The sequence below is a fragment of the Ctenopharyngodon idella genome, chromosome 3 (assembly GCF_019924925.1).
Source record: "Ctenopharyngodon idella isolate HZGC_01 chromosome 3, HZGC01, whole genome shotgun sequence".
Classification (NCBI taxonomy): domain Eukaryota; kingdom Metazoa; phylum Chordata; class Actinopteri; order Cypriniformes; family Xenocyprididae; genus Ctenopharyngodon; species Ctenopharyngodon idella.
The window spans coordinates 41843572-41867311 of NC_067222.1; the positions used below are offsets into that span (position 1 = coordinate 41843572).

Consider the following 23740-nt stretch of genomic DNA (forward strand, 5'->3'; position numbering starts at 1 on the left):
ATTGACATTCCCAGAATTCTCTGTGTGACACTTCAATTATTCTGAAAACCACAGCTGCCAAATTTTGTATGTAAAAATAACAGGTTCATTATCATATAACACTGACTTTTCCACCCGTTGTCTTGACCATGGACTACACTGTTGTGTCACTACACCTCTATTGCTGACATACTGTATCTATAATACTTCAGTCTTCTCACAGGTCAGTCAGTTGGATTAACACCAATACCAGTCAAAAATGACTTATTTAAGCACTTTTAGTTTAACCCTCCTCAGAGTCTCAGGTCTATACAACTTACAGTCCACCCCGAAGAAAACAAATTCCAACACTATCAGCTGTCCCAGATGTCCAGATCAGACACTAATATCAAGAGACAATAGTGAATAGTGGGGTTGGTGAATTGTTGTTACGGGGGCTGGCGTAGAGTTCAACCTATAGATGAGCATCTTTGTTTTGTAAATTATAAATAAAGAAAAGAAAAAACCTGTCAAAATGAAACAATAAAAAAGACAAAACAACATGTGGCTGTTGAAGACTATGGGTCCTATCATACACCCGGCGCAATATGCGACACCAGGCACGATGCAAGAGTTTTTTGCTAGGGAGTTTCAGCCTGACGCAGTTATTATTTTCCCGTCCAGTGCCACTTTGTTTAAATAGCAAATGCCTTCACGCCCATCTGTTTGCCCATGGGCGTGCTGGTCTGAAAACGAGGTGTGTTCAGGTGCATTGTTGGCGTGTTGCTGTTTTGAGGCAACTGAAATAGACTGCGCCATTGACCAACTGAAACCTGGTCTAAAGACAATAGAGCAGTATTTTTTTGTTATTTAAGAGCGCGTTAGTAATATGCGCCTATATGCGGGTGCACAACGCGCGTATATTCTGCTTATTACACCCACAGGGACACGCAGCAGCACACAAACATGCCAAATATTAAAAATAAAAGGATTACAGCGCTTTAACCTCGCGCACAAGCAGATCTGTTTCCTCTCTGGAGAAGCGTTCAGTTTTTCCGCTTGCAAATTCTGCCATGTAAATAACGAATCCGCCATGGTGTGAGCGCAACTGGCTTTTAAAGGGAATGGGAAATTAGACTGATTGGTTTATTGCATGTTACACCCAAAACACACCTATTACTCATTAAGAGACTAGGTACAACCCTTTTGTGATATGCGTCTGGCGATTAGCAAAAGTGGATTCGGACACGCCCTAAGTGCATCTGCGTGACATTACATGACATTTCAATCCAACAATCCAAAGACATGCAGGACAGGTGAATTGGAGGCAATAAATTGTCTGTAAGATTTTTTTATTTTTTGAAAGAAATGAATACTTTTATTCATTAAATTGATCAAAAGTGAAGGTGGGATGGACTGTTAGGTTAGGTCTTAGGGTTAGTTTGGGTTAGTAGAATAAGTTGACATGTACGTAGTTAGTAGATTGTCTTTTGGGGAACCATCAAAATAAACTGTTAAGCAGATATTAAGCAGACAGTCTACTAATACATAATGAGAGTTAGTTGACATGTAGTTGCAAAGTTATTAATTGTCATGGATGGTGTTGGGTTTTATTTCATGTCTCCTATTTTGTAATAGTCATTGTCATGCTTCATGTTTCCTGGTTTGCCATGTGCTCCTAAGTCATGTGATTCCCTTGTCCTCATGTGATCATGTCATGTGCTTCCCATGTGTTAGGTTGTCATTAGACTTGTTCGACTTGATGCAGCGCTGCACAGAAAATGGAGATGTGAAGTCGGACATTTTCTACTTCTCGTAGTGACACTCACGCTGCGTTTGCATACTTTATCAAAGCTGAAGTGAAATAAATGCAATATTTGACTAATACACAGATGTTTCAGAGACATCATTCAATACTTTATGTACTGCTTACAGCGTCTGTTTTTACAATAATAAAGTTCAATGTAAGCATATATTATTTAAATACCAATGGGGTGGGGTCTACTTTTTTTATCAGTTTTATTTTGATAAACATGACAGAATATAACATCGCGACTACATGAAAAGAGCTTTAACTGTTATAAAAATACAGATTTAAGGCTGTTAAATGTATGTACTGAATTACAAAGTTGTATGTGAAATGTAACGCAAAGGGCACTTAATTGAATTATTGAAGGTGGCGCTATCGAGCCATTTTGCCACACCCAATTCTGAAACCCATATCAGACATAAATTTTCACCACTTCTGACACGTGTGCAAAGTTTCATGAGTTTTCGAGCATGTTTAGGCCATCAAAAATGCAATTCATTTTGGAGAAGAAGAATAAATGACTGAGCAATTACAATAGGTCCTCACACCATCGGTGCTCAGGCCCTAAATATATTCAAACAAAAAACAGTTATTTTAAATTGTAATAATATTACTGTATTTACTGTATTTTTGATCAAATAAATGCAGTCTTGGTGAGCAGAAGAGACTTCTTTCAACCACGAACTTTTAAACAACAGTGCATGTCTGCTCCAGCTTCTCTGGACAAACGGTTTGGAAAAGCAATTGTTAAAAATGTTACTAAAGAAATAACTCTTACCACATGCACATTTAGAAGATGCATAAAATGTTATATGAAATGTTAAGTTTTCAGGCCCACACACACACACAGTTTGTCACTGCTGAATGCATGTGATGAGAAGATCTGCACAATGAAAAACCTTTTGAATTGAGAAAGAATGACAGACTAGAGAATAAAAAACAGATTTTGACTTTGTTTCACTCCAAATCAAAAAAGTGGCTCAGTGCCATATCACTTCACTGCATAAAGTGCATAGTGTTCAAGAAATAAATATATGCAGGAGTGTTTCCTATTATTTCCCAACCTAAGTAATAATACAGTGTATAGTTGCTCAGATGCATTGAGCTGCTCAAGGTCATATTACTGCTGGTCTTAAACTGACAGTCTTGTTCAAGTGTGCTGATTCAGTCGTGAAATGAGGCGATGTGCCCTCCCAGTGTACTTTAGCTAAAGCCTGGGATAAAGAAAAGCATAGAAATCCCCTCGGTTGAGGTTAAATCCTGTCATTTTAACCTTTCTCAGATTTCTCTTCGAAGGATTACACTATATTGTGCAGGCAGGTGGCTGTAGAGAATGTAATACTGCCCAATGTTTGTACAATAAACAACATTATTGTATGGCTCTCTGAAATGCTTCATTCTGATTGTGACATTATAAGGTCAGTTATTCCCCTGATAATTACTGTCGTCAATAGTAATGACTGCCATCTTGCGCCTCAGTTATTGACCAGCTGGGTTTTAGTGCAAAATAGACAAGGCTTGATCACCCTGTCGGGGTTTATTTTGTGAAAACAACTGGCTGGATGTACATTATCTTTACTTAACTAGATTTTTGCATTTTCAGATGACAAAATGATGTTAAGAGTCACCATAATGAGGTGGTTGCTAGAATGTTCTGGGTAGATGCTAGGGCATTGCTTATAAGGAGGTTCCCAGCTAACAAAAATACGCTCTAACAACGTTTTGCTAATGTTCCTATTAAGTTATAAAACACTATTTCTGAATGTTCTCTGAACGTTCAAAACATCAATTTAAAAAAAAAAATGTTTTAAAAACATTTTTTTTCTTGGTTATGAGAACGTTAAGGAAACATTCCATTTTATAATTTTACAAACATAATGGGAATGTTCTCTGAACATTCTGAAAGAAGTAGCAACATTTAAGGCCCCGTTTACACTAGTGCGTTTTCACTTTAAAACATAAGTTTTGCTATGGTTACGCCTGTTGTTAACACTACGCCGGCGTTTTCGAACCTCGAAAATGGAGAATTCCGAAACCGCTGCAAGGCCCGTTTTAGTTTTAAAATACCGGGGTTGGATTTCAGTATAAACGGTCAAAACGGAGACTTTTGAAAACGATGGCGTGGCTGCCCACATTCGCTCTGCGTATCCTTGACGACCGTGTAGCAGCCATCGTGCAGTTATACTTCAAATTTTTTTAATACTGCAGCTACCTACATGCGCGAGAGGCAACGGTTTACACTTGTACGTGCATGCCCAATGTGCATGAACAGTCATGTGACGTGTTTTCAGCCGTGTAGTGTAGATGGAAATCGTTTCTGAAACGCTGTGGAAACACCAGCGTAGACGAGGATCATTTTCATTTTAAAACGCCATTTTAAAACAAAAACGCACTAGTGTAAACAGGGCCTAAAAAAACGTTAGCCGAACACCCAACTATATGTTTCAGGGAAAACGTTCTGTGAATGATGTGTAATGTTTTTGTGATAACTTTTTGAGAACATTATTAAAGACCAGATAAATTTGAACAAATGTTTTATTAACATATCTGGAAGATTTTTTAGATAACTTTGCTGCACTAAAGTTTTAAAAAACATTCCCTGTTAGCTGGGTTTCTGTTTTGATGCTAAAACAGCCCTTCCAGTTCCTGACCAATCATTTATGACCTCCTCATAGTTCAGACAGATGGTACAGTACAGTTTCTGATCTTTTAAACGCTTACCACCACTCACTGGACAGTAACCAATGTACATTCAAGGGTCATGAACTGACATGTTTGATTGAAGGACGGATTGACCCAAACGTGTCAGTTTGAACTTCAATCAGTCAACATTTGCTCTGATTTAAAGTATCATGATCGTGCAGAAAGGGATCCAGATAGCGAGGATCACTTGATGTGGCATTTCTGTGGGCACATACTGTAATGCACCATTTACCACCAACTTCCTGTCAGACAAATGTAACAAGTGCCTGTTGCAAAACTGGCTGGGCTCAGCCACAGCTCTCGTAGGCTGCTTCCTGTTTTTTTTTTTTTTCCTCTTTCTCTTGTGTTTATATATGGGTCAGTGTGGGATGGACTCACCTCCAGACTCACATTCGACATCATTGCCCAGACGGAGGATGACTGGAGCGGAAGGGAAGGAGTGATGGTCTGCTGAAAACAGGAGCGGCCTCTATGTCTCATGTGTTGCCATTCACTGGCATGTTGTGCTTGGCCTATGTTCTTCCTCTTGCCTGAATGCCCCATAATTAGACAGGAGCGGATACTTTCTCAGTAGGAAGAGGTTAGAATGATGTTTTCTTTATGGTTTGTGTGGAATTAAAGGGCTGAGGAGTCACAGGAAGTGACAATACCCATATTTGCAAAAAGGCAAGGAAGGTGACAGAATTACACTACCAATAATTCATATTTTTAATGTTTTTGAAAGAAGTCTCTTAAGCCCAAAGTATACTTAACTGTCATTAGCACAGTATGCGAATACTGTATGTGGGCAGCTGATTTTTCCAATTGTGCGTAGTCTGGGTCTCATTCATGAAACACGAGCAGAACAAATTTTTGTGTAAATCGTTCGTAAAGCTGTTCTAACGTAAATTTGTGGATTCATGAAAATGTTTGTATTTTCAAAATGTTAGCTGGTACGAAACAAATTTACACCTGCTCCCTACCATGTATATGTGGTGCGTAAAACATTCAAACATTCTGTGTTCGTTTATGACTCTGCATTTTGATGCATTATCTATGTACCATAATAATACCATAATATGCCCTGTTTTTTTTTTTTAACTGTTCATCTTTGGGTAAAACACATTGCACTCGTCACTGTCACGTTTTATCCAGCCTGTCCAATCACAGTGGAGGAGGGGCGGGGCAAATACTACACCGACCAACCAACCATCCTACTTGTACAATGACTAAACAACAATGGAGAAGTTAATATTGCTTGTTACTGCATTTTTATATTCAGTAGTATTCTTAAAAATGAGATACTAGTAACACGTTACTGTCGTGGATATTCCAAATCATAGCAACCAGATGCATTGACTCAGCTGGAAAAACACTGTACCTAATTGAATATTTATTGTTAGGCATATGGCCTATTAGTCTCTTTTGCATTTATGCAATATATTGGAGCCAAACCTGAGAAGGGAGTCCGGAAGATTTCACAGCATTCCTGGACACGTAATTTGCGTAGTTGTAATTCACGGGCGGGGATTATGCTAATTGTGAATAAGAGTTCACGCACGCCCTGTTTACGAATGATTGGAATTAATTAACATACACGTTTAACTATCAAATCTGATGTTTACGAAGCATTTGTGAATCCAGAGGAGAGTTTTCGAAAAGGTCCGTTTTATGTGTAAATTACTCTGAATTTACTTATATTTTTACGAAAGTTCATGAATGAGGCCCTCTGTACACACAGGTCGCACGTGCGCATTGATTTTTTTTTTGCTCTAATTAGTTTGTCCACAAGATGGCAACAGTGATCCGGGATGGCTACGTGGAGTACCAGCAAAGTACCCGTATTTGTAGAAATCTAGCTGAAAAGATCTGAAAAGTTCTGTCATGAAACTCTAGATGGCGCAGGCTAATAGGCTTTTAGAAACCCTCCACCTTCCCCAGCTCCACCTGTATAGATCTGCTACAGGTAATTCATGTATGCTATATTGTACAGCAGCAGCATGTCTTACAGCAGCGTGTCATGTATTTATTGGCAGCAGCAAGATCCGTACTTGCTCAGCAGCAATGCGACTGCAGTGCAAGTTGTCGCAATTCTCATGCATCGGACTGCCTCTGTACGCGTCAAATGGAATATACTTTGAAAGGCTATCGCTGCGTCTGAAATAGAATACTTCTCTACTATATAGTATGTGAAAAAACAGTATGCCAAAAGGGTAGTTCATCCTAATACATAGTTTTCGAAAAAATACCCAGCAAAAAGTACCCAGATGACCAACTTTTTCCAGCGAGATTTTGAAGTGTGCATTCGATTCATGAGGCCACAGGAGAGGATTTATGAATGGTATATTTTGGGCTTTATGCTCAACAACGCTCTGTTCATTTGATCAAAATACAGTAAAAAGAGTAATATTGTGAAATTGTAATGGTTATGTTCTATGTGTGGACTCTTATGTTGTTTTTCCTTTGTTTCTCATGTTTCCTTTCTGTGTTTGGTTCCTGTTCCTTTTGCTAGTTGGATTTTATGGTTACTCATTTGTTAACTGATTATGTTCACCTGAGTCTTGTTTGGTTCCTTGTTTAGTTATGTATTTAAGCCTGTACTTTGGTTCTTCTCTTTGTCCTGTATTGTCTTTTCCCGAGTGAAGCTGTTACGTTGATTCCTGCCTTCTGGATTGCCTTCTTAGCCTTTCTTTTAGTATATAAACTATAACTGCTGCATGTTTTAGATCTTCTACTCATCTTCCCTTGCCTGTCCCGTGACAGAAATATTATTACATTTTCCCCCCCCAAGTTTTCTATTGTAATTTATTACTTTATTACTTGCTGATTTTTCAAGCAGCCATTACTCCAGTCTTCACTGTGCATGATCCTTCTAAAATCATTCAGCATTCATCACAGGAATAGACTACATTTTCAAATATATCCAAATAGATAACAGTTTTTTTTTTTTTTTACAGCCTTGGTAGGCATAAAGAGACCTCTAAAAATTTGAATTATTCCAAGCTTTTGATACTGTAAAACACATTTGGCATCCTTTTACATTGTGGTTTTTTAAAATCAAGGCTATTGTACAAAATCAGTTCAGAGCAGATAACTTCACAGTTCAGCTTTACATTGTGCCCTAATTAGGCATGCTAGGACGAAGAGACAAGCAATAAATCCTATCTCGCCCATTTAAGTTTTTTCCCTAACCAGCTGTGACAAGACCACGGCCGTTCACTGTGACAGTGGTTAAATCAATGGAGGTCAATAAGTCTCTGTACTGTTTCTAATAGGCAGTCATACTCTAATGTTTCAGGTGGTGGATCATGTAAAGTTCACTGTTGTCACTCCCCATCGTGTCACTGCACATTTTTATTAAAACTCTGGTCAACTTTGCACATTAGCAAAGGTCGTTGTCACTCACGTCACCTCAAATGACCAACTGTCATTGAAAAATAAATGACTTCCAGTCACTTTGTTTCTGCATAATGCACGTTTTAATCTGTTTTAACTGAAAGCAATTTTCACTGACATATCTTAAAATATGTCAGTGTCCTTGTTTGGTCTCAAGAGCCACACCAGTAATGTTTTTTTTTTTTTCTAAGGCATGTTTATAAAAGCTACTTAAATGTCCTAATTGAACTAAGGCATAATCCTGGCTTAATCTAAGCACTGTCTGTGAAACCAGGCCTAAATGTATACAAATCCACAGAAAAAGACTGACAATATTTTATCCAATAGTGAATTATTCTATTAATTCTGATAAGAGCACAAAATGCACACATGTAATAGTTTACCCACCCAAAGTTTGAATACAGAACAGTCTAACATCACCAAAAATACCATAAAACATAACAAAAACACCATAAAAATAGTCCATACAAATGTCGCACATACAGCTTTTTATTAGGAACAAACTGCAATGTTACGGATCACTTTATGGTTCTTTTATGATGTTTCTTGTTGTTTTTGGAGATTGAGAGTCATTAGAATGGTTGTTGTATGGCAAGAGATGTGTGTAGATCCTTCAGAAAGTCTTATGAAACATGAGACTCAGTACAAATGGTGACAGAATTTTCTTTTTGGGTGAACTATTTATTTAATAACGATGGTGATGGGGACAACTAGACACAATCAAAAACAAATTGCTGCAATGTGCAGTGCTACTTTAAACATCAAATAGATAAAGAAAGAAAGCTATTTTGGACTTCAAAAAGTGCTTTAAAAATTGATTGGTCACAGCCGTCAGCAAGGGACATAGTGTTGAATGTGTTAAAACAAATGCTAAAAAAGACTGTAGACACAAGAGGGACACAAAATATATATTTTATTATATACAGTAGTTTATCTTCTTTTATGTATAATTTATGATACATGTCTGCCTTTGTTTAATGTATCAGCTTTATTTAATGTCTGACACCAAACCATTTAAAATGAACTTTATCTCATATTGATTTATCTTTTGCTGACCTTGAGGTCATCTCTTACCCTACCTATAAATCAATAAGTCTTTCTGTCTTTGCTGTTTGTATAAGTTAGACTAATATTCCTTGTGGACCTGATGGGTGTGAGCTAACCAACCAAGACAATAGTTTTGATTCATGCGATCTCTATAGACCTTGTTCTTACAACAGCTGACTCTAGGGACTGCCATCATGATGTCTTCTCACAAAGGAAAATGTTCTGGTTTCCATTTTACTGAGGAGATGTGCAGCCTCCCTTATCGGTCATCCTGGCAGCCTCTAATAGGTCATGATGGCCTGGTGACCACATCCTGAACACAGACCAGTCGGTAAACAACAAGTAGGACTGGTTTGTTCCTGTGGATATAACCTCACTTTTCAGTTCTTTATCATACTACAATGCTGTGATACAGATTCTGCACTACACTCTTGAGAGGCTTTTCACAGTAATACCATAGAAGAACCATTTTTGGTTCCCCTTAAAGCACCTTTTAGTGAACAAAAGATTATTATTATTTTTTTTTTTTTTTTCCACTATAAAGAATGTTTTGTGCAATGCAGAGGTTCCATGGATGTTAAAGTTTCTTCATGGATTCAATGATGACAAAAAAGAAACTTTATTTTTAAGAGTATAGCCATAATAAAAATGAAGATATTTGTCTATATTTGCAGTATTTTGGTTGCACACCATTTATAGCAAATACACTAGGAAAAAAATTGTAGAAACAATTTTCACTCAGAAATTGCTAGTTAATCTCCCTAAAAACTACAAAGAAACAGCAAGTAACACATTGAATTAAACATGACATTTTGAAGTAGAAATTAATTGTAACTTCACAGATTTTCAACCCAGTTTGTATTGTTACAATGTCCGTAGTATATGTAAATTACGGTAAAAATGGAACACTATGGCAATAGCTTTCTTACCTGTACGCGACATCGTTTTGCTTCAGGCGGAACTGACAGTGTCTTTCAGTTTTTCTCCTCCGTTTGGCCTAAAACACTGTGTTCATCCAGTTTGAAATGTTGACTACAAACACAGGTACAGATAAACAGCCGAGTTTTACTGAAAGCCCATTTTGCCAGCTGTGAAGTACCCCTTTAAAAGTATTTTCTTGTAAAATGTACTCCATTAATCTTTCTTTTATTTACAACTTCAAAAAAACAAAAAACAAACAAAAAATAAACAAACTCAAATATGTTAATTTATTCCAAAAAACAGTTTTTATGGGTTAAACTGGGTAAAATGGTTAACCATTCCAGTTTACCACTTTTTGCAGTATGAAAGCTTTTCATAGTGTTTAGCAATTAGTATTTTGTCATTTAATAACATTAACAGGATAAAGGTGCGGTCACATTTACAGGTGTTTCGCCGAATTTTGATAGGCAAAATCCAGTCAATTCAATAGAAATCCACACGATCAGGAATTTCCCCACACAAATTCCACAACGGGTTCAAGTTGGTCATGTGAATTCGGTGCATTGACCAACAGAAAGCTGCTTGGTTTTAAATCAACTTTTCTGTGAGTTCTTCTTCATACGTTGCTTCAAACTAACTGGCACACACTAGAAAACTAGGTCAGGATACAGATGGAAGGGAAACAGAAACAGAACAGAAGCAAATCAAAACACAATGAACAAAACATAATCCTGACAGTACGAGGAGCCAGGCAGGGACCCAGACCACAGCCAGGATGAATGCCTACGGTGGAGTTGAGGGAAGGAGGAGCCATGGTGGTGATTTGGCTGTCGACTCCAGCGGGACGACTGAAGGAGACGAGGCCGATGGAAGTGGAGCCCTGGGTGCAGATGGAGAGCAGATGGGACAGGGTGACACTGATGGTCCTGGAGGCCGAGCCACAGTGACGAGCGTCCGCGGTGGAGCCAAGATGCCAGAGGACTGAGGTGGAACCAGTGGGACTGAGGACAGCAGTGGAGGTGGAGCCGGAGGGAAGGCAGAGCCAAACGGAGCCGAAGGGGTGGAGAGTAGGAGCGCAGCGGAAGGCTCGGAAGTCTGTGATGCAGGCAGGATGATGTCTGACCAAGGCAGAGCCGGAGGGACAAGGGAGCCTGGTGGAGCCGCAAGGATGATGGTCTCTGGTGGAGCCAAGGAAGGGAGCAGCCAAGGCGGAGCCGATAGGTCAACAGACCAAGGTGGAGTGATGGGTCAGAGGCTGGAGGTAGAGCTGGGGGATCCTCTTTACTGAGTGGACCTGGAGACCAGAATACCTAGGGTAAATCGCTACAGTGGAGAGGTGGCAGAGGAAGAGCCGAGGGGCTGAAGGGAACCAGCGGAGGTGGGGCTAAGGAACTGGCTATTATTGGAAAAGGAGGTGGGAGAGGGAGGCTGGCTGGGAACTCTGGAGACTTAAAGCTGGGCGGAACCAACGGGGGTACAGGAGACTTTGAGCTGGGTGGAACCAGGAGAGATGGGAGAATCAGGTAAACATCCTCTTTTAATTCCTCAAATATTCCCAGAGGCCAGGTACAGCTCACCTTCTGTGGTAGGAGTGGGCGGGGCTCCACTCCATGCCACTAACTCCACTAACACGCCCATTGGTACGCACGGTGTTGCCGACTCACGCACCTGGTCAGACTTTCTGTGGGGCTCAGGCTCCTCTTGTCTGGATTCTACATAGTGGCAGGCTCAGGCATTAGCTCAGCTGGGATCTGAGTTCAGAGTGGGGCTGGTGATGTCCTCCTTGGGGCAGATGGTGAACACTGATTCATTATTCACCAGCACCCTCTCCACAAACGTGTCAAAATCTCCCAGATGGAGACTACACACTGACAACACAGAACACTGAACAAAGATAACTAAGGAAACTAAGGGCTTAAATACACAGGAAGAAATGAGGGAACAAATGACCAAAAGGTGAATGTAATTGGTAACTAAGGGTACTAACTGGCACACACTAGGAAACTAGGTCAGGATACACATGGCAGAGAGACAGAAACAGAACAGAACCAAGCCAAAACACAATGAACAAAATATAATCCTGACAGTGACTACTCCTTAACTGTTTAAAATATATCAGAGCCATGGCCTTCAGGGTATTTAATTTTTCGAAGATCTTCGTACTAGCAGAGTAAATGTAGTACAGAGTCTAATTGGAGCCTTTGCATCAGAAAGGACACTGAGACTCTTACAATGTTGGATTCTGCCCAATATGGCGCCCTGTGGGTGAAAGTACGCTGGCAGTCAAGTGTAATTCATTAACCACAAGGTCATGCTGGTTCAAAGGATTCTAATACAAGCAAGGTCTGAATGCATTACCCCTTTACAGTGCTACATTTGAGTTTCTCTTAAAACTGTTGGGGATAGCCTTCACTTTTTATCACATGGACAACAAAAACTACCTTGGCATGGTTAAAATCGATTGCGAATTCTTCTTACCAGAGGCTAATATTTTGATATTTAGAAGATAGACTTGTAAGAATGTATGTTAAATAACAATATGTTTCCAATGATTGTTTCAATTTCTGTGTAGCTGTGATAAGTGTTTTCTGTGTGCAGTATCAAACAATCAATCAAAGTGAATTAAGACATGGTTTGAAAGTATGCAGTTTATTTGTCCCCTCTTGTTTTCATGTTTACCTCTAGGGAGTGTCTCGTAGAAATAAGCATGTTTAAATGTTAAGGCTCATTCAGGTTAATATTTTCTTCATAATGGTTCAACTTTCTGTTGTGTTCAAATGCACCAGCAGCTGTTGTTCCTGTTCAATCAGAGGGAATCTGTTGAGGTATTGGATAAACATGTGAGCGGCAGCTTCAATGAGCAAAAAGTGAAGAGCCAAATCGAAAGTTAGAGGGAAGAAGTGAAGCTTTGACATATTCATCAAAGTAGCAAAAGGAGGTTGAAAAGGTTGATATTGAAATATGGTAATGTCAAGACAAGCTATTTCGGCTTTCAATATTTATGAAAAAAAAAAAAAAAAAAAGAGGCTTGTTCTGTTTGATTCAGCATTCTGTTAGTGCACAATGACATGCGCCTTCTTTCTTAAAAATTCATTTCAAAGCCCACATCAAGATACACTTGAGAGTTTTCAAATCATGTGCCCTTTCAGAGGTGGATAATTTGCTTGATTTTGAACATTATTCAATCATCAAACATTCTGATTTAAAAACACATTGTAAGTCTTTGTTAATCATGTTGCATTTGATGGTAAACTCTGATGGCTTTAGATGACTTCTTATGTCCACACAAGAGTTTTTTTAATGTTTGCCCTAAATTGTTCTTATAAACTGTAAAAAGGTCAAGCATAATTTAAAAAGGACGTCTTTGGGTGGCTTATTAAAGGCTAATTGGTTCAGATTAGCATGCTGTGAATATGGTTAATGGCCTTAATTGTGTTAAGAGCAAAGCCATTAATCCTGTTCCATATTCCCCAACCTTCTATATATACACATTTTTCTTTCTTGGTGCTCCTGCCACATCCTTAATAAAATAGTATTTATTAAAATTATATTTAAAATAATATTTTATATATATTTAATATAACAACAGCAATGATATGTATTATTATTATACCTCAATTTATATACAGTATTGTATAAAACAACACTGTGTGATTGAAATTACAGCTATAGAAATATATATTTTAAATATTTCTGGAACAAAATGGCCAAGCATCTGGGTTTGAAAAAGATGGCCATTTTAATGTGATCTTCATAAGACAAAAATAAAGAAAAGAGTTAAAATCTGCCGGATAAAAATAAATAAATAAATAAATAAATAAATAATAATAATAAAAAGTCCACTCACAAGACATAAAAATACTATACTATATAACATGTAAGAAATATAAATATTGAAATTACCGGTTATTGTTCTTTATGATTTGGAAAAATAGCTGTGGTGACGAATGAAGTCACCAGCATGAGATGGCATGAAATTGTCCCGAAGAGGTGTTTGTTTTGCACTTAAAAGGGATATAATTAGAATGAGTCACATGTGAGAGGTGCATGCTGGGATTCAGTGGAGTGAGAGTCCATGGAGGTGAAGAATGTAAGAATCTGTCAGGAACTGTGGTGCTGCTCATGAGTCAGTCTAGAGGCTGAAGAATCAAAGTATTTATAGAATTACTTCTATTGTCTTTGAACTATATTTAAGATGTACTGCTGAATGTACTGACAAGCATTTGTGGTAAACTAAAATATGTAATTTCTATTGAAATGTCATGTATTTAAACATTTGTAATTACACATTTGTAATGGTAAAGTTTATAATATAGGTAACACATTTACAGTGTGCTTGTTACATGTCGTTACTATAGTAATAACTTAGTAATTAATTAGTAATAACTATAAATTGTACATAATTACACGCAACTAACTCTAAACCAAACCCTAACCCTATAGTAAGTACATAGTTAATTATTACTTAGTACTGAAATTAATAATTACACTGTAACAAGGACACCTTAAAATAAAGGGTGCTTCTCATTTCTTATTTGTGCATCCTCACTTCCTTCACATATTTTTGATCACTCAAGCATCATCAACTGTGCTCAAGGTATCTGCCTTTATATTGGTTATGGTTAGGTTTGGTTATTTAAAAAATTCATAATAATAAATAATGATCGCTCATAGCTCCTCTGGAACCTTCCTCGTTCCTGGCTGTCAAAATAGGGCTTGGACACAATGACTATAGGAGAGTCAGATGAACAATGAACAGGTAAATTATTGTTAGAAGCAGCAGGAACACAATCCAATGAAGGTGAGTAATGAACAGCAGGAGAAATAATAACAATAGAGTCTTTGAATGACCATGTAGGTGATAGGTTTGTCTTACAGGAAGTCTCACACACAAGTCTTTCTTTAAAACACAACAAAAGTTAAAAATGGTCATGCTATATTGTTAGAGCTAAAGTACAGTTCCAAGCACAATGTGACACGAGTGGTTATGACAATACAGAATTACGTAAACTTAGTTTTGTTTAGATTACCACATTATCTTAACAATGTGCTAACATCGAACTCATGACGACAGTTACCAGAATTATAAAAAAGAGGCTTTTCACGGTGATGCCGTAGAAGAATTATTTTCAGTGAACAGTTTTTTAAGAGGACCATGTTTTTCTTAGTGTAAAGAACCTATTAAATATCTTAAGAACCTCCACTATAAAGAACCTTTTGTGTAATGGAAAGGTTCCATGAATGTTAAAGGTTCTTCATGGAACCATTGATCCCAAAAAAGAACCTTTATTTTTAAGAGTGTATGTAGAGCATTTCAAATCAGTGAGTGCTTTAGACAGTATACAGTGAGGTACTATGTTTTAAAACGTCTCGGTTACGTATGTAACCCTCGTTCCCTGAAGGAGGGAACGGAGACGTACGTCAGTAGTGACCGACGAATTGGGATATCGCTAGAGAGCCCTATCAGCTTCGAGTGAACTACAACAGGCCAATGGAGTTGGCGTGCGATATTTGCATAATGCGCACCGCCCCCGCCAGGTGGTATAAATAGGGGAGCAGATGCAATCGCACTCTGTTTTTCGCTGAGGAGACAATCTAGTCCGCACTACAGCGAGGGTACAGCAACTGTGGCGACGGGACGTACGTCTCCGTTCCCTCCTTCAGGGAACGAGGGTTACATACGTAACCGAGACGTTCCCTTTCAGTCGGTCACGTTCGATGTACGTCAGTAGTGACCGACGAATTGGGATCCCAAATAAAGCGCCACAGTATGAACCCCTTCCAGTGCCCAGCGCAAGCTCTAGCCACCCGGCGCACCAGTGGGATGGGGAAGGGGGCGAGCTTACGCCGAGAGAGTCTACTGCTGTTCCGATATACCCACTAAGTAAACTAGACTACACTGGGGAAGCGAACCCGTAGGGGACGCTGCGGAGACCACTACCCACCCGTAGGGGAGGAATTTACGTGGAGAGTACACATATGGACTGGCCGTGGGCAGTACGCATATGGAGTCCCTGGGATGGCTCCACCTGGGTAGGGGGAGACTCATCTGACAGGTGACAGCAGAGCTGGCTCTGCTAGGGAAAGACACGGGCTCGCCGTAGGGAGTTGACCGTGGACAAATACACACATGGGACCGCTCACGTGGAGGGGTCACGACATGTGGAACCCAGCCAAACGTCAACGTCGGTGACGGAGGTTGGCCTGGCATCAGACACTCCGCAATGTCCGAGCCGAAGGGGGAGGCGGAGGAACTCGACAGGGTTCGCCAAGCGGGGAACTCGACTGGAGTAAAAAGGATGCACGTATCCGGCCCAGGGGGCGGGAGTGGCATTGCAAGCCGACACTAGAACGGGCTCTTCGCGTCTACCGGCTGGTGGAAGCGAGTACACGGGAAGATACCGGTTCTACACGAAGGCTATAGAATCTAGCGAACGTGTTAGGTGTCGCCCAGCCCGCAGCTCTACAGATATCTGTCAGCGAGGCGCCGTGCGCCAGCGCCCAGGAAGAGGCCACTCCTCTGGTGGAGTGGGCTCTCAACCTGAGCGGGCAAGGCACGCCCTGGGACTCATACGCCAGGGCGATGGCGTCCACTATCCAGTGGGCCATCCTCTGCTTGGAGACAGCCTTTCCCTTCTGCTGGCCTCCGTAACAGACAAAGAGCTGATCTGAGGTCCTGAAGCTTCGCGTTCTGTCCACGTACAGGCGCAGAGCGCGGACGGGACAGAGCAAAGCTAGGGCTGGGTCTGCCTCCTCCGAAGGCAGCGCTTGCAGGTTCACTACCTGATCTCGAAAGGGAGTGGTAGGAACCTTGGGCACATATCCAGGCCGGGGTCTCAGGATAACGTGAGAGTCACCGGGCCCGAATTCCAGGCACGATTCGTCAACCGAAAATGCGTGCAGGTCCCCTACCCTCTTGAGCGAGGCCAATGCAACCAGGAGGACGGTCTTTAGGGACAGTACTTTTAACTCGACTGATTGCAAAGGCTCGAAGGGACGACCCCGGAGAGATGTAAGAACCAGGGTCAGATCCCAAGAGGGTACAGAGGGGGGCCGGGGAGGATTCAGTCTCCTCGCCCCCCTCAAGAACCTGACGATCAGATCGTGCTTCCCTAGCGATTTACCATCAACTGCATAGTGATGTACGGCGATAGCGGCAACATACACCTTGAGGGTGGAGGGAGACAGCCTTCGCTCCAGACCCTCTTGCAGAAAGGAAAGCACGGTTCTGACCGAACATGATCGAGGGTCCTCTCGCTCTGGTTGAGAGGAACACCATTCGACGAATAGGTTCCACTTCAGTGCATAGAGGTTCCTGGTAGAAGGAGCTCTAGCGGAAGTGATGGTGTCTGCGACCACTTGCGGGAGATCACTCAGAACCTCCGCGTCCCGTCCAGGGACCACACATGGAGTTTCCACAGGTTGGGACGCGGGTGCCAGAGGGTGCCCCGTCTCTGAGTCAGGAGGTCCTTCCTCAGAGGAATGGGCCAGGGAGGTGCTGTCGCGAGGAGCGTGAGGTCCGAGAACCAGGTCCGAGTGGGCCAATATGGAGCCACTTAAAAGACCTGCTCCTCGTCCTCCCTGACTTTGCACAAGAGCTGTGCGAGAAGGCTCACTGGGGGAAACGCATATTTGCGTAGGCCCCGGGGCCAGCTGATTGCCAGGGCATCCGTGCCGAGCGTGCCGCTGGTCAGGGAATAGAACAACTGGCAGTGGGCAGTCTCCGGGGAGGCGAACAGATCTATCTGTGCCTCGCCGAAGCGCTGCCAGATCAGCTGGACCACCTGGGGATGGAGCCGCCATTCGCCCGGAAGCAGAGGCTGCCGTGAGAGCTCGTCGGCTGCACGGTTGAGCACGCCTGGGACGTGAATGGCACGAAGCGACCTCAGATGCTTCTGACTCCATAGCAAGAGATGGCGGGCGAGTTGCGACATACGGCGGGAGCGTAGACCACCCTGATGGTTGATGTACGCAACGGCCGCAGTGCTGTCCGAGCGGACCAGTACGTGCTTGTCTGTCAACAGCTCCTGGAAGCGGCCCAGCGCAAGACGTACTGCTAGCAACTCGAGGCAATTGATATGCCAATGCAGTTGGGGCCCCGTCCACAGACCCGATGCTGCATGCCCGTTGTACGTGGCCCCCCACCCTGTGGCAGAGGCATCTGTGTGGACCACAGCATGCCTGGACACTTGTTCGAGGGGAACTCCAGCCCGCAGGAACGAAGGGTCCGACCACTTGGTGAGGGTGCGACGGCAGTTCGGTGTCACGGGGACACGGAACGTACCGCGCTGCCACGCCCATCTCGAGATCCGGCCGCGGAGCCAGTGTTGAAGCGGCCTCATATGAAGCAATCCGAGCGGCGTGACTGCGGCTGCGGATGCCATATGCCCCAGGAGCCTCTGAAAGAGTTTCAGTGGGGCCGCTGTCCTGCGCTTGAGCGTACTCAGGCAGGTCAACACTGACTGGACGCACTCCTCGGTGAGGCGCGCAGTCCGGGCGACTGAATCCAGTTCCATACCGAGATAAGAGATCCTCTGCCCGGGGGAGAGTTTGCTCTTGTCCCAGTTGACCCGAAGACCCAACCGACTGAGGTGAGCTAACACCATGTCCCTGTGTTCGCACAACTGCTCCCGCGAGCTGGCCAGGATGAGCCAGTCAAGTCAAGTCAAGTCAAGTCACCTTTATTTATATAGCGCTTTTTACAATGTAGATTGTGTCAAAGCAGCTTTACATTGATAACTGGTACATTGTTTGGCTGCACAGCAGCTCTTAAAGAATAGTGTCAATGCAGGCAGATCAAAAGCACTGTTGAATATCAAAATGTCAAGTCAAGTGTCCCCAACTAAGCAAGCCAGAGGCGACAGCGGCAAGGAACCCAAACTCCATCAGGTGACATCAGGTGGCAGACAAGTGGCAAATTGGTGTTAAAATGGAGAAAAAAACCTTGGGAGAAACCAGGCTTAGTCGGGGTGCCAGTTCTCCTCTGGCCAACAGTGCTTTGTTACAATTCAGGTTGCTATCATAAGTCCAATAGGATCGCAACATTAAAAGTATTTATTTCAGTTCCATCCAATTGAGGATCGTATTCATCACGCCGGTATGGACGGTTGTTGAGGAACTGTGTCGTGGCTGTCGTGTCAATGAGGCCTTCACAGGGGATGATCTAGTTGACTCAATCTCTGCTGATACTTCAGGGCTGCGTTGTGGTCGTGTCAAGGTGCAGGTCCTTGGTCTCACCTGGATACGGCCCGGATCCGGTTGACTACGGTGAACCTCGGGATAAACAGAAAGACTAATATTAGCGTAGATGCCATTCTTCTTCTGATGTAACGAGTACATCAGGTGTTATAGGAAGTGTTCCCGGTTCCGGCTGACCTAATTTATGCAGCCTAATAATCCTTTAACGGATTTGGAAATATAAATTGGTAATGTGTTATGTGTATGCCAGGTTAAAGAGATGCGTTTTTAGTCTAGATTTAAACTGACAGAGTGTGTCTGCTTCCCGAACAATGCTAGGAAGATTGTTCCAGAGTTTAGGTGCCAAATAGGAGAAGGATCTACCACCTGCAGTTGATTTTGATATTCTAGGTATTATCAGCTGGCCTGAATTCTGAGATCGCAATAGACGTGAAGGACTATAATGAATTAGGAGCTCGCTCAGGTACTGGGGAGCTAAACCATTTAGTGCTTTGTAAGTAATTAGCAAGATTTTAAAATCTATACGATGTTTAACAGGAAGCCAATGCAGTGTTGACAGAACTGGGCTAATATGGTCATACTTCCTGGTTCTAGTAAGAACTCTAGCTGCTGCATTTTGTACGAGCTGTAGTTTATTTATCAGGCGAGCAGAACAACCACCCAGTAGAGCGTTACAGTAATCTAGCCTTGAGGTCATGAACGCATGAACTAACTGTTCTGCATTTTTCATTGAGAGCATATGTCGTAGTTTAGATATATTTTTAAGATGGAAGAATGCGGTTTTACAGATGCTAGTAACATGGCCTTCAAATGAAAGATTGGTATCAAAGAGCACACCCAGGTTCCTAACTGACGACGAAGACTTAACAGAGCAGCCATCAAGTGTTAGACAATATTCTAGGTTATTACGTGAAGAAGTTTTTGGTCCAAAAATTAGAATCTCTGTTTTTTCTGAATTTAGTAGTAGGAAATTACTGGTCATCCAATTTTTTATATCAGCTATGCACTCCGTTAATTTTGTGAATTGGTAAGTTTCGTCAGGGCGCGAAGAAATATAGAGCTGAGTATCATCAGCGTAACAGTGAAAACTAACGCCATGCTTCCTAATGATATCTCCCAAGGGTAGCATGTACAGAGTGAACAGTAACGGTCCTAGTACTGAGCCTTGTGGTACTCCATATTGAACTTGTGATCGATATGACATGTCTTCGTTTACTACTACAAACTGATAACGGTCAGATAAGTATGATTTGAACCATGACAATGCAATTCCACTAATGCCAACATAATTTTCGAGTCTATTTAAAAGAATATTGTGATCAATAGTGTCAAATGCTGCACTAAGATCCAGTAACACTAATAGAGAGATACAACCACGATCTGATGATAAGAGCAAATCATTAGTAACTCTAATGAGAGCAGTCTCAGTACTATGGTACGGTCTAAATCCTGACTGGAAATCCTCACAGATACCATTTCTTTCTAAAAAGGAACATAGCTGTGATGATACTGCCTTTTCTAGTATTTTTGACAGAAAAGTGAGATTTGAGATCGGCCTGTAATTGACTAATTCTCTAGGATCAAGTTGTGGTTTTTTAATAAGAGGTTTAATAATAGCCAGCCTAAAAGTTTTTGGTACGTATCCTAATGATAAAGATGAATTGACGATATTGAGAAGAGGGTCTATGACCTCTGGAAGCATTTCTTTCAATAGCTTAGTCGGTATAGGGTCTAACATACATGTTGTTGATTTTGATGATTTAACAAGTTTAGACAATTCTTCCTCTCCTAAAGCAGTAAATGAATTGAATTTTTCCTCAGGGACACTACAATGCACTATCTGACACGATACTGTAGTAGACGGTTGCATGGTTATTATTTTTTCTCTAATATTATCAATCTTGCAAGTAAAGAAGTTCATAAAGTCATTACTGCTGTGCTCTTTGGAAACAGGAAATAGGCAGATCTAGCAGATTTTAAGGCCTTTCTGTACTCAATCATTCTCTCTCTCCACGAAATACGAAATACTTCTAGTTTTGATTTCTTCCAGCTGCGCTCCATTTTTCTGGCTGCTAACTTTAGGGCCCGAGTGTGGTCATTGTACCATGGCATTGGATTAATTTCCTTAATCTTTTTTAAACGCAAAGGAGCAACTGAGTCTAATGTGCTGGAAAAGACAGAGGCAATAGTTTCTGTTGCAACATCGAGGTCTTCTAAGCTGTCTGGTATGCTAAGGCGATAAAAATGATCAGGAAGATTATTTATAAAGCAATCTTTAGTGGTAGAAGTGATGGTTCTACCATATTTATGGCATGGAGGCAGTTTAGCCGCCTTGACTAAATGTAGTATACACGAGACTAGATAATGATCTGAGATGTCGTCACTCTGCTGCAGAATTTCAACAGCATCAATATCGATTCCATGTGACAATATTAGATCTAAAGTATGATTACGACAATGAGTGGGTCCTGACACATGTTGTCTAACACCAATAGAGTTTAGAATATCTGCAAATGCCAATCCTAATGCGTCTTTTTTATTATCTACATGAATATTAAAATCACCAACAACAAGGACTTTATCTGCAGCTAGTACTAACTCTGATAGAAAGTCAGCAAATTCTTTGATAAAGTCTGTATTGTGTCCTGGTGGCCTGTATACAGTAGCCAGCACAAATGTCAACTTACATAATGTTACGTAAAGTACCATAGTTTCGAAGGAATTATATTTGAAAGACTTCTGACTAATACTGTAAATATTACTATAGATTACAGCAACACCTCCCCCTTTGCCTTTCTGACGGGCATTGTGTCGATAATCATAACCTTGAGGACTAGACTCATTTAAAGTAATGTAATCGTCCGGTTTTAGCCAAGTTTCTGTCAAACACAGCACATCTAGATTATTATCTTTGATAATATCATTAACAATAAGTGATTTTGAAGAAAGGGATCTAATATTTAACAACCTGAGTTTTATCATTTGTTTAGCATTATTATCTCTATTTTTTATTTGTTGAACATCAATTAAATTTTTACCATTAAATGGGTTTGGAAGTTTTTTGTTTTTACTAATTCGGGGTACAGACACAGTCTCTATTTGAAAATATCTAGGTGTAAGAGTTTCTATGTGTTGAGAGTTATCTGAATTTTCTGACTTCTGTAACGTGAGGCAGCTAGCAGACGGTCGGTTTAGCCAGTCTGTCTGCTTTCTGACCTGGGCCCCAGTTTGTCATGTTTCAGTTCTAAGACTATGTGCCATATTACTAGAGAGAAGAGCAGCACCATCCCGGGAGGGATGAATACCATCTCTTTTTAACAGGTCAGGTCTGCCCCAAAAACTTTTCCAATTATCTATGAAACCTATATTATTTTGCGGACACCACTTAGACAGCCAGCCATTGAGTGATGATAATCTGCTAACTATCTCATCACTCCGACGAACAGGAAGGGGGCCAGAGCAAATTACTTCTCCTGACATTGTACTTGCGAGTTCACACACCTCTTTAATGTTAATTTTAGTGATCTCCGACTGGCGAAGTCGAACATCATTAGTGCCGACGTGAATAATAATCTTAGAGTATTTACGATTAGCATTAGCCAGCACTTTTAAATTTGCTTTGATGTCAGGTGCTCTGGCTCCCGGCAAACATGTGACTATGGTGGCTGGTGTCTCTATTTTCACGTTCCGTGTAATAGAATCGCCAATAACTAGGGCACTTTCAACAGGATTCTCAGTGGGTGTATCACTGAGTGGGGAGAACCTGTTTGATGTTCTTATTGGAACGGAAGAGTGGTGTTTTCCGCGGCTAGGCCGCCTCACCGTTACCCAAGTGCCCTGCTGCGCGGGCTCTACAGCCGGAACCGAACAATGTACAGAGTTCACTAAGCTAGTCGCATCCAAAACAGTATCTGAAGCCCTTGCATTCTTACTATCCTCGATTAAAGTTTGGATGCGTGTCTCTAATTCTGAGATTCTCTCTGTCAGCCTGACTATTTCCCTACATTTATGACATGTAAATCCCTCGTCGCTGACAGAGAGAGCTATGGTAAACATGTGGCAAATGGAACAGGTAGCAATGCTGGGAGAGGATGACATGACTCACCGTGTTTGTAGACTGATCCGACTTACCACAGCTGTTTGAAGAACGCGTTGAAAAAGGAGCGCGCGAGCGACTGTTAACAAGTTAACAAGCTAGCGCTGCAAATGCAAATGCGTTGTAACAGCGATTTAGATTCAAATATTACAAGCTAGCGACGTCAGATTAGTGTGGTAGGCAATATTACATATAAGGTAATAAAAAAATAAGCAACAATGAATAAAAGTAAGAGATTCAAAACAAAGCTATACGGAGTTACAGACGCAAACCAATCTGAGCAGCGAGGCAGACAGGAGCAATCGAGTTAGGACAAGGTCGTCGAGGTAGTTGAGGATGCGAACGCCCTGTTCCTTGAGCGGAACAATGGCCGCCTCCGCAACCTTCGTGAAGACGCGGGGCGACAGGGCCAGCCCGAAGGGTAGGACTTTGTACTGATATGCCCGACCCTCGAACGCAAACCGTAGGAAGGGTCTGTGACGAGGCAGAATCGAGACATGAAAGTACGCGTCCTTCAGGTCGATCGCTGCAAACCAATCCTGGGGACGGACGCATTCGAAAATGCGCTTCTGCGTAAGCATCTTGAACGGCAGCCTGAGAAGGGACCGGTTCAGGACACGCAGATCCAGGAT

At 41.6% G+C, this 23740-nt stretch overlaps 1 protein-coding gene across 1 annotated transcript; it reads right to left on the minus strand.

Moving 5' to 3' along the window:
* Nucleotides 1-18479: 18479 nt before the first annotated feature.
* On the minus strand, nt 18480-23414 carry LOC127508306 (uncharacterized). The gene has a single exon (XM_051886093.1). It carries the CDS (start codon nt 23108-23110, stop codon nt 22244-22246), a length of 867 nt encoding a protein of 288 aa, XP_051742053.1. The 5' UTR covers nt 23111-23414; the 3' UTR covers nt 18480-22243.
* Between the last annotated feature and the right edge of the window lie 326 nt (nt 23415-23740).

Excerpts from the sequence above, each read along its gene's own strand:
- LOC127508306 (XM_051886093.1), bottom strand. The coding sequence starts at position 23,110 with ATGTCATCCTCTCCCAGCATTGCTACCTGTTCCATTTGCCACATGTTT.